The 11,968-nt window shown below is 42.5% G+C and overlaps 1 protein-coding gene across 3 annotated transcripts; it reads right to left on the minus strand.

Annotated features, from left to right (window-relative positions):
- Window positions 1–449: 449 nt before the first annotated feature.
- On the minus strand, window positions 450–7,854 carry LOC310911066 (ribosyldihydronicotinamide dehydrogenase [quinone]-like). 3 transcript variants are annotated; one of them, XM_083864244.1, is made up of 7 exons: window positions 7,747–7,854; window positions 7,533–7,609; window positions 6,293–6,457; window positions 5,288–5,418; window positions 4,208–4,321; window positions 2,766–2,858; window positions 450–1,901 (listed from the first exon to the last, which is right to left on the minus strand). In XM_083864244.1, the coding sequence occupies exons 2-7, from the start codon at window positions 7,537–7,539 to the stop codon at window positions 1,728–1,730; spliced, it is 684 nt and encodes a 227-aa protein (XP_083720370.1). In that variant the 5' UTR covers window positions 7,540–7,609; window positions 7,747–7,854; the 3' UTR covers window positions 450–1,727. The 3 variants fall into 3 exon arrangements, with proteins under 3 accessions (XP_083720370.1, XP_083720372.1, XP_083720371.1); XM_083864246.1 differs by having other exon boundaries at window positions 7,533–7,585; window positions 7,747–7,804; XM_083864245.1 differs by having other exon boundaries at window positions 7,533–7,592; window positions 7,747–7,794.
- Window positions 7,855–11,968: the final 4,114 nt, after the last annotated feature.

Below are 11,968 nucleotides of genomic sequence, written 5' to 3' on the forward strand. Positions count from 1 at the left end.
TGGCTGTTTCTCTCCTTAGCACAAACTTTTTATGAATAGACTATTACAAAGTATATTCCTCTGCAAGCAGGCAGCTCACCTTAGTGATGTTGCTTCAGGAACCCAATATTAAACCACAGAATGAACTACACTTGGCTTTAAATGTCAGTTTTTTGGAAATCTGGATTAAAGGCAGGTTTACTTTACTTTACTTACTGCAAGACATCAGTTTTGGTTTCTCTAGGCTATGAGGCTTCTTGGTAACATAGTTCAGATGGGCATCTTTTTTTTCCTCTGTTTCTGCAGTTGGAAACATATTTGACCTGCCATTGTGGTCAAAAGAATTACAAATAAAAGAATTACAGTTATGATTTCTGGAAAAAATTCTCAGAGGAAAAGATCAGAGCATTGCCTAGATATCTGTGGGAGAGGAGGACCACCAGCAACAAAAAACAAATCCCCAGACTAAATGGAAGTGGAAAGCATGTTCCTTTATGCCTTTCTCCCTAGCCTGAAGTGCAGCTACAAGTTACCTAATCCTAGTTTCATTCTCATGAAATCAATGCTGGTTTGGCAGGTTGACATTTACTTTTAGAATAATGTGATTTAAAAGGACAATTATTCTTTAGTTCAAAATAGCTGTAACATTTCCAGTGCTGCTAGGAAAGTAATACTGCCACTTCTTTTCTCTTTCCTTATTAACCTCAGACCAGCCTCTGTTTTTCTATATTTTCTAAAATTCTCCCAAGTTTTGGAAAGGTTTGTGTCAGGACACGTGTGCAGCCCAGCACAGTGCCCTGCATAGCACACACTGAAAGCACATCAGGTCAAGGACAATAACTCTTGGCTCAGCACCCAATCTCACTGCACATTTGATGGCTTCCAAAGCATGGCAACAGCAGCACCCTGGTGGAACCTGAAAACTTTGGCTCACGTGTCCCACAGGAGACATCCGCAACAGCTTGGAGCAGCTCTGCTTCCTGGGAAATGTCTCTGCTGGACGTGGCCCTTCACTTCATACAGGTGCAAACCTGAACAAGTGACTGCCATGAGAGAGCAGGAAAAAACAGGATTCCATTTTGTCTTTACAAAGGGTAATCAAAATCAAGAAGTCCCTTTGATTTTAGGAAGCTGCATACTTTACAAATGGAAGCTGTAGTCTACAAAGGAGGGCAATTCATGGACATATCAATATACAAAATTTGCATATATTTTTTCCCCTTTCTGGTATCTGTTATGGCTTTAACATTGCTTTGTAAATATGCAATAGTACCTTTTGCAACACTACCCATGATCTGCTTTTGTTGCTCCAAGGCACAAGTGTGGAGCTCTCACAACCAATGACAAGCGGCTGTTAAATGACAAGTTGGGTATGGGCAACATATTCCTGGTAAAGGAAAAAAGTGGAAACCGGTACAAAAAGTGTTAAACTTGGCCATGTACTGTTTGACAAGCAGCAATGATATAATTTGCCATGAAGTATTACATGTGTTATCAACCACAAGGAGGCAGGATGACACTGTTTATGTGAGCAAGGAGAACTTCACAAAGAGATTTGCACCCATCCTTGAAGGGAATCCCTTGGCAATCAGGGAAGATAAATGCTATGTTGTCAGTTAAACTGCTAGATGTAGCATTCAAGATTCTTAAAACGGATTTGAATTAGGAGATTAGTGTTCGGGTATTTAGCTGGAACATCCAAAAGAATGGAGAAAAAAAACATCTCTCTGTACTCTTGCACCTGAGCACTACTTGAAATACCACTCAGGAGAGCAGTCTATGGGTTCTTCCTTCCAAAGAGTCTTCAGACGCTGGGTCCAGGCAGTCAGCATCTCCTTCCTCTTCTCCTCAGAGACATTCTCTGGAGCGTAACAGATGTGAGGTTCAAGGACTTTGACACCACAGAAGTGCATGATTCCATGCTGGATGCAAAGCAAAGAAAGAAATGCTTCAGGAAATTTTTACTTTCATTTGAGGGGCATGGAAGATTCAAATCTGTTCTGTTTCTTTGACCCAATATCAGGACATGGTTCTCTAAACCTCTGCATTTATCAGGAGAAGAGAAGTAAATTGCTGTTAAAGACACAGGACTGTCCTCTTTGGATACTGTACACTGTTCAATTTGCAATGATTAGAGACAGTCTAAAGTTCATTGTCCGGGTTGAACTCCCTCAGATTGTTCCTGAACTGCATTGTGTTTCACATCTACTTTCATGTTGGTTTCTTGGATTATTTTTTTGGTTTGGTTTGGTTTATAAGCTTTTGCCTCTGGCTTAGCCATATGATCCTGCGGGAAGGCTAGTGCCTCTGGAAGTTCAGCTTGCCATTTTCCCTCTGTGTGTTTCTGAATTTAGAGTTGCATTACATTTTTTGCCACATTTACTTGTGAGCTGTGCAGCTGGACAGCTCCTCAGGGGTAAGGAGCTAGTAACTGCAGTGGGGAGGAGACCATGCATCCTACATGAATTGGGTAACCATGGGGAACAAAAATCCTGCATGCTAGAGCTAAATGACATCCTGTAACACCAGAGACACTGGAAAAGTTGACAGCAGAAGCTTTCCCCAGATTGCAAGCTGGAGGAAGGAGGACAAAACAACTTTAAAACTCTATGGACTTTTGAAGTAATCTCAGGATTTTAGAGCCCAGTTTATAACCTGCAGATGCTTGGAGCAACTTAATTATTTCTTATTATGTTTTGTATAAAATAATGAATAAAACAATTCTTTATAAATAGCTGGAATAGTAAAATTTAAAGCAAACAGTAACCAAATATCATATATTATACCTGCATGGGCCATAGGAGATAGCGAATATCACCTCTGGTTGCATACTTCTCTTTGCTTCCTCCCGTAGTGAAAGAAAACAAGCATAATTTGCCCTAGAATTAGGAAAGTGGTGCTTGAGTTAGACATGGTTAAAGAAGAGTGCCTTAATAGTTCAAAAGATATTTGGGGAAACCTGGACAGCATGGATTTCTAGAGGAGGAGGGTATCCACTTCTCTCCCAGATGTTCCAAGGATTGGCAGTTCTGAGGCAAAGATTGATGTCATACAATTACATCAATGGACTGAGTGTCTGGGCTTTGGGAAGAGATGGGTGAAAAAGAAAACAAATTATGTCTGACACCCTCATGTGAAGGAGGGCTGATCCTTGTCCTTCCTTATGCAACATTTGGAAAACTGTGGCTGGAAAGCCCTCTGTTACTGTGAAAATCTTTATTCCTGTCTTCTCTGACTGCAGAATTTTTTTGCTAAACTCCTCCCTTCAAACTTAGGCTTGCTTAACCACTATGTTCCTTCTGCTCCTGTGACTATGATATTAGCCATGTGCTCAGCTGCTCTCATCTCAATTTTAGCTTCTGTAATGGAACTAAAATTTTTCCAGTTCAGTATCCCAAATATCTTCACCCTGTACTCCATATGCAGCTGTGATCATTGGGGATTATGCCTATTTATATCAGCAAGACAGCCATTTCTGAATTTAAAGAAACGGAAATGTTTGAAATTGTTAAGAATATCAGAACTAACAGAGATTAACATGCAGTGAAAGAAATGTGAAACTAATATTGATGTTTTTTGATGCAGAATTTGTTATCAAATAAGATCTATCAGAGACAGTGGGCCAGAATTTTCCACGGATATTCCCAGTGCTTTATGGAATTAAAAATGTATGAATTGACATCAAGAAGTACTGTTCTTACCCAATTAAAAGCTACAGAGAGGAAAAGGTTCAAAGTGAATAGTTGTGACAGAGGTTCATACTCTGGGTATTTCAGATTTCTGATTAAGTTTTATAATTCAACTCCAGCCTTTGACATCTAATCCCAGAATGGGACTTTGACACCTAGTGCATCAGTCATGACAAATAAGAACAGTACTATAGTGGTGGGAAGACTGTAATTGTATGGAATGGATTGATTTAAACTGTTTGTAAGATGTATGCTACCACAGTGCACTTTGATACTCCTAATAATGATAAAACCCACATAGTAGGCCAATAAATATCTCTAGGAGATCACTTAAATCTTTAGTTAATGCTGCAGTCTCCATATTTTCTTACCCTTCAGACAGTGTGAACAACCCAGAAAATCACTCAACATGTTACCAAAGCATTAGTTCAGAGCAGTGTAAAGTGAGAGCTTTAAACAACTGCAATGGAAAAGAATGAACAAGAACCATAGAACACGGTGCAAGCCTTGACCTTAACAAAACAATTCCATAAACATACCTGGAGCAAACCACCATCATAAGCCTTTGACACATCATAAGCAAAGCCTCGGACCAAGACTCTGTCCATCCAGCCCTTCAGGATCGCAGGCATGTTGAACCAAAACAAGGGAAACTGGGCAAAGAGAAAATTACCTGGTCAGCACAGAGAGTCTGGGCCACCCTTAGCCCTGGTCTGCAGGACAATTCTGTCCTCAGAACCAGCTCAGATCCTGTGCTTGCCTTCTTGCAGCTCTCTGTCAGGAGAGGCAGTAACTATGACTGGCAAAAAGAACTGAAGTGCTTTCTGTTTGAGGTAACCTCAGGGCCAGAGCTGAGCATCTACAGCACATCAACACCATGGTGCATGTGAGGGCTTCCATCCAGATTAAAGGTGGGACAGGATAAAAGTAGGAGGGTGCCATTTAATTCAGATTTCAGACTGTACAGAATCATGTTTCCCATGGCTGAAATGCAAAAGAATCTAATATCTGATTAGCAGGATTGACATCTGGTGATGAGTTCTGATCTGAAAGTGTGCTGACAAATGCCACAGGATCTTAGGAAAGACTTATTTTCAAAACCTACTGACATCGTGCCATCAAGCCATGTCTAAGGCCAACAGGGAAAAAACAGACAGGTAAGGCTACTGCCTCCCTTCGCAGTTCTTTGGGACTTGTAGACACTGGGGACACAGCTGGCATAGTGGACAATAGACATGGACTATAAAAATCCATTAGCAATTCCCAGTAGTGCTTTTGCAACTCAGCAACAAGTGAGAACAGTCTATTTGGGAAAGCCCAATCCCCTGACTTTGCTGGCTGCTCCCAGCTCCTTGCCCAGAAAATAATCTCTGCTCTGTTTCCTGCCCACCTGCCTGACAGCCATGGTCACATATGTCTTTGTGCATCCCTCAGGAAGTTTGGCCCAGTGCTGAGGAGTTCCTGGGGTTGCTGTTCCAACCTGCATCATTGTGCTACTCAGTTACTGGATGGGCTGTAATAATGACCCAGGTAATTGTACTACTGATCTGTAGTTTTTACTGTACCATAACCTAGAGATAAAGTGAACATCACAACTGAATTCTGTCTAAAATAAGGACCTGAAAAATCAGCAGGTCTGCTTCCTGCACCTTCTTCTGCTCTTCAACCAAGTCTTTGGACAAACCTCCTCTCTTGTAAGCCTCCCAGGTCTCCACACCGTAATTGAACGCTTCTGGGTTGTGCAGGTGACCTGTGGGTAGAAGTGAACAGTCATTCCTTGCCCCCCATCCAGGATCAGTGCCAGATAAGGGTTGAGTGCAGGTTGCCATTCACAGTTCTAAACTGAGTTACTGCTTTCCATTTCTCCTACTTTCTTGTCTTTGTTGGATATTCAGCATCATCCCAGCTGATGGTGACTTGATTTTAACATGGAGAGGAATGTAGGATCTCAGAGTTCTAAACCTTCACCTTCCTGAAGCAACCAGGAAGTTCAATATGAGGAGATAAACTTGCCTCAGGACTCTGGGGATGCAGGTGGAAGATTTAAGAGAGTGTTGTTAATTGTTCTGCCTCTGCCTTCAGGTTTACTGAGGCCATCATGCACTTGTTAACACTATGGAGCTGCTTTCCAGCCTCCAGAATTGGGAGATTGACCAAGGGCTGGGGAACCAGTATTGGCCAGCTCTGACTCCACTGCAGATCATCAGTCTCTAGCAGAAGACAGGGGCAGTTGTAGCCTTGTGAACTAAACTGTAGCAAGTGCCAGAATGTTATCCAAGGCATTTCCTCCCAGGAGAAATGGACTTTGGAGACTGATTATGGGCATGTGCTAATGTGTTTTTTTTGTCAGTAATCTCAGCGTGATACAAAGTTCATGTTCACGAGTGGATTTTTAGAAATGCAGATGCCTGGTCATGAATAGGTTTCTTATTAATGAAATGAGTTTCTTATGAATCTCTTGCTGACCTGAGGGCTGGATCACCTCTTCTATCAAGACAGGCTGAGAGCTGGGGTTGTTCAGCATGGGGAAGGTTTCAGGGGGACTTTATTCAGCCTTCTGATACCTGTCAGGGGGGATTACAAGTCTCTGGTTTGTGAAAAAGGTATATTTTAGCTGGTCTCACCAACAATGTCATTTCTTGTTGCCCTGGGCTCAAACTGCATGGCGTATAAATCCGACACGGTGACACTGCAGCCCTGCTTGGTCAGCTCCTCCACAGCAATCTTCAACAGAGATCCATTGAAGGACTTGGGCTCCTGATGTGCATAGACTATCAGCACTTTTTTCCCTGAGGGCAGAAAGAAAACTAGGAGACCATTTGGAATGTAGGAGGCAGATGCAGAACAGTTTGTAGAGTTGGGGCTTGTTCCTCACTCTTTCTGTAGTGTCTTTTCCCGAGGGCACAAAGCCAGTGGCAGCAGAGTGGCAGTGGCAGCATTTGACTCCTGCTCAGCATCAGTGAGTGACTCCTGAGGCACTGATTGCTGCGTGTGCCCTGCCCAGCAATTCTGGGCTCTCCTAGGAGGAGCTCAGTGGTCAGAGGGGGTGTTGCACAGCAGGTCACACTGCCCTATATCAGCCCAACCCAGCCCTTCCCCTTGAGACAACAAGAAAAGAGGAAATATTTTGTAGCAGGTGTTTATAGATAATCAGAGAGCAACATTTATAGGGATTATTTAAAGTGACAGGGTGTGCAAAAAATGCAGCTCCTAGTTCTTGACTGCCAAGATAAAAATTCAGGCAACTCCTGAGGTCAGTTTCTCTGGGACACAGTTTCAGCTCAGAGGAACACCTGTGGAGTGACAGGCAAGTTTACGGTATCAGGGAGAACTACTAGAAACTGAGCTGAATATTTGATGAAAAACCAGCTCATTTTCAACCGAAATAGTTTGGGGTAATTATTTCACCAGTGTGCACATTGTCCATGTAACAAGAGCTATGCAAAAAACCCAATTAAAACTCTCGGGTCAAATGCTCTCATAAATTGAACTTGTGTACAAACTTTTTCAACCTCTGCATATATGTTATTCTGGAATATACGGAGTAGTTGCCCCTTTGCTGTTCCTGCCAGTTCCCAGCAAACAGGGACCTCTATGGAGTATCTGGAGATGGACAAGCTCTCCAAGGTACTAAGCTCGATTCTGCAAAAATGCTGATTTGTTTCCATTTCGGTGGAGCTGGGGCCACTCGGGCACAGTGTTTGGAGAGACTGGAGTTTTCCAAGGCATCACTTACTGAGGTAATTTCAGTCGCTTGGAAAGTAAGACCTCAGTGTCCCAACTAACCACGGCAGAGGGGCCCATCCCTGAGGTGCCCAGCGCCCACCCGGGATCCAGCAGCGTTTTCCCCTCATTTGCTCTTACCTGCCATTGTTGGGGAGCGCGGGGGAGCTTCTCTCTTGATAATCTGGTACTGCCTGGGAACTCAAGGGAGAGATTTTCTGGTGAGAAACATCAGGAAGAGGAGCGAGGAGAACGGGCAGGTGCATGGCTCCTCTCCCGGTCCCGTCCCGCCCTCTGGAAAGAGGCTCCAGAACGACCCCAGCCCCGGCCCCGGCGCCGGCCGTGCCGCCCTTACCTGCTCCTCGGGGCCCGGAGCACGTCTGAGGTAGGGCTGGGAGCGGCCCTTCGTAAAATCACTGAATATCCTGAGCTGGAAGGGACTGTTAATGATCACCGAGTCCGACTTTTCCCGGCGGCCCGCCCACCCTGGGCCCTGGGGCAGCGCCAGCGCGGGGCGGGATCAGGATCGGGATGGGCGCCGCCCGCAGCCACGGCTGCGGCTTTTTTCCCCTTTGCATCTGGTTCATTTGGTACCCCACAGCTGTAGGTCTTGTCCAGGGTCAGTCCCTGCTCTTCCCCCCCTGTCCGCTGGTGATTTTGTGGGCTTGCAGCGTGGGCCGGCTGAATCACCTCTTTCCATTCTTCGGCGGCGATCTGTGTTCAGAAACTACTCTGTACTCTCAATCCTTCCTAGTGCTCTTATCTGCCCCTTTCCAGGTTTGCTGTACCATTCTTGAAGAGAAGGAACCAGCTCTACACATGGTTTTCACATTGTGGACATGCCTTGGATATACCCAGTAATCTGATGATTTTCTGCTCTGTGGTCCCAGTGGTTCCTGATGTAAAGTTTGTGCTTTTTTTTTGACCAGTGGGGAGTGTTGAACTGATGACTGTGTGGAAATATCTGTCATAGTTAGAAGATTTTACTCCTGTGTGGTGATAGCTCAAAGCCTTTTATTTTAAAAGTGAGGCCAATCCGGTTTGTTTGTCTCCCAGAAGCGTCTCTTAAGGTCCACAGAGACTAAAAACAACTTTCACTTGTCTAACCTCCTGAGCATCATTCAGAGCACTGTGCTGGTCTTAGTTCTCATAGAGGTTAGAAATAACCCTTCTGCTCTGTGAACGACTTACCTATTGGAGGAATTTGGCACAGGTTTGTAGCTTATATATTATAGGTACACTTTCCTACTGGTATCTAAAATACTTTTACTCTTGCCCTAAAACCGCTAAAGAAGATGAATAACTTTTATTCTCTGAAAATCTAATCAGGAAACTTGAAGAAACTTGATCTTCTATTGATTTTCTTGGGGCAGGCATTGGACACATAGCAGAGGAAGGTAGAAATACTTGTGGGGTGTTTGTGGGTGGTGTTTTTTTTTTTTTTTTTTTTTTTTTGGTTTTTTTTTTTTTTTTTTGGTACAGCTGCAATTTTTGCTTATTGGTCCACTTATTTAGAAAGTTCATGAGCTGGATTTAATTCTGTCTTCATCTTGAGGGAAACAAAACACTCATTCTTAAAGAATGACCTTCACATCTAACTGCGAGTTGTTTTTTTCTGGAGTGGGTACATCATCAGCTCCAGTTGCAGCTGTTCCATTGCAGAAAAATATTTTATGTTTTGGTGAAGGAAAAGAGAGAAAGCAGGCATCATTTTATTACTTAGGCACTGGGTTTACCTTGGAACAAGAAAGCTCCAGTCTTTATGTTCAGAATTGCTGAAACTTTTAATATGCAACAGCAGTTGGGTGCTGTAGTGACCCAGAAGGTGCAGAAGGTGAGGGTAACCCAGATTCTTGCTAATGAAACTCTTGGGGAGGATTAGAGGGAAACAATACTGAATGATTGATAAAGAAATTCTTCCTAATGTCCAGTCTGAACCTGCCCTGGTGCAGCATTTAGCCATTCCCATTGTCATTGGTTCCAGGAGAGGAGAGCTCAGCACTTCCACCCAAACCACTCTGAAACAGTCAGGTTTGTTGCTTCAAGCCAACAATGAGTTGAGTCATAAACACAATCAAAGCCATTATAGATGCCACTATAAAGTACAAACACATGCAACACTTAGGTTGATTGATTTCTTCAGCAATTGAATTAAATGAAAGTTTTCCCCTCCCACTTTATCAGATGACACAGCACACAATGTTGTGATGCACAATAGCTGTTGTATAAATCCGTGTGGAAATGCTAATAACGTACTTGTGCGTGTATGTGTGAATTTTCTTCATACAAATTGCATACTGTGGGTTAGAGTGCAAGGGATGGTCATCTATCTTAGAAAAGAAATGAATTAGAATAAATGAAACACGTTAGAATATAACTGTGCAGGAACTACTTTAACTATTTTTACGCCGTTCCGTCTCTGGAGTACTATATCAAGGTTTTAAGATACTGCGTATCTAAAGGATATTTATCGTGCCCTCTAGCGCCCAGTGCGAGGGTTTGCCTTTACAGCAGAAGTGAAGCCGCCACCGAGGACGAGCATTTAATCCCTAAAGCAATTTCTGCACCAGATGAAATATTTTAAGAACCTTTGTTGCCAGTGACAATAAACAGCAAAGAAAAACGATGCTAACAAACCGTTAGAGTGAGAGAAATCCTATTTAAATTAAGTTTTCTGTGACTTTCGCGGAGAACACAGCCATGGGGGGGAAGAGTTCTAGGCAGTGAGTACTGTGGTTCTGCACTGAAAAGGAAGAAAAAAGGAGAAACTGAGAAATAATATCCAACAGAAAATAGGTCTTTGCCCCTTTACATGTCACAATAACACCGTAGCTATTCCTAGGCTTGTTTTGTTATGTAATAAAGATGACAGTCACTCTTGTATTCATCTTTCTCCTCAGAGCAGGAAAGTTGAGGGGCTTGTGCAACAGGCAGGAAGGAAGGAAGGAAGCAGGAGGACTGTGTAACTAACAGCCTCTCATTGTGACCTGTTCTCTTCTCAGCCTGTGTGGTAATGAGTAGAAGACATTGAAAATGGTAACCTCTGGAGTTAACAAGTCTGTAATACAGTCTCTAAACCAAAAGCAAACCAGAAACAGGGATAGTGTCCTGGAAAACATCTCTTATCAGTTGTTTAGCTTATTTTTAAACTTTGTGGTGTTAAATATTTAACACTATGAAAGTATATAAATGAAATATATATATATATATATAAGGCTTTTATCTGTTTGAAACTGAATTGCAGCTTCTGCTAGCAGATTTTTGCCAGGGTGTAAGAGGATTAGTTCAGGCAAATACAAATTTGTTATTTTCAAATTTTTAATCCCTTCTGTAATTTTTGTTTGAGGAGTCTGGCCTGAGATAATCTTTTGAAGAGGGGCTGAAGTTTCACATCTGACTATGAATTCAGTCTTTGTCTGTAAAGCACAGCATAGCTAGGATTTGTCTTTGCATCTGAATAATGAGAATCTTTGCTAAATGTGACTGTCTTTGCCCCATTTGTGATAGCAAAAGGCAATAGGAAGTGTCTGCATTCTCCCTCAACTACTTGTGGAATATTTTATGTAAATACAGAGTGAAATTAGTATTAACTGGTACTTAAAAAGGCAATAAATAAGGAGTTTAATTTCAGGGGAAGATACTTTATGGAGTATCTGAACTGAGAATGGCAATGTGTTAGCTATGATATTAAAATACTGGAATACATCTGAGCATAGCTTTCTGAGAAAGTATTTTAAAATCTGCTGATATTCTACAGCTCTACCTATCTGACTTTGAACACAAGTTCAAAACACTGTTTTAAAGATTGTAGGCTTTTTCAGGAGAGAGGTGAATAAGGGACTAAGTAGATTTTCTATGCCAATAATTCTTCCTTTAGATGAAACAAAAACTTGGGAGACCTGTTTCAATAGTCATTGCACATCAAAATTGCTTTCTATCTCTATTGTAAAATTTGCATTTGTCTATTATGAAGACAAGACATCACGTTGGCGTTCTGTTTTCATATTCAAAGTGAAGCTTCCTTAGATTTGAAAAGTGATGCTGGAAAGGAGCCCAGCTGCTGGCTAAAGTCTGTTGTGGTGGCGGATAACAATCCTATACATCTGATCAGCCCTAGAGAGGCAGCAGAATGTATATAAGGTGCTGCCTCTGGTGAGCCCAGTGACATGTGTGACATTATGTATTTCAGAAGCAACTGATTTTAGATAATCTTTCCAAAGGAAGTTTTACAGGTTCCTCTCACATGCCAGAGTACAAGTCTGAAACATCTGCTGACAGGTCACTCTGTGCACCTGCAAGCCCCATGGGGAGAAAAGTCAGGGAAACGAAGAGGGAACACCCACTTGCTCAGTGTGCCATGACCTCATCCTGGCACTTTGTTATGGGACATACCCATGACAATAACTTAGTGGTTGCTTTCTGTTGAAGCCTTTCATTGACTTGGAATAAAGCCACAATATGGGATCAAGTCCTGTACAGGAACACACCATCCTGTAAGCTGAGCACTAGCCATCCTGGTAAAACAGTCATCAAAGGAAAGTTGTCCTGCCCAGGCTCAAGATTAACAACTTGGCATT

This window comes from Zosterops lateralis (genome assembly GCF_965231275.1).
Source record: "Zosterops lateralis genome assembly, chromosome: 1".
NCBI lineage: Eukaryota > Metazoa > Chordata > Aves > Passeriformes > Zosteropidae > Zosterops > Zosterops lateralis.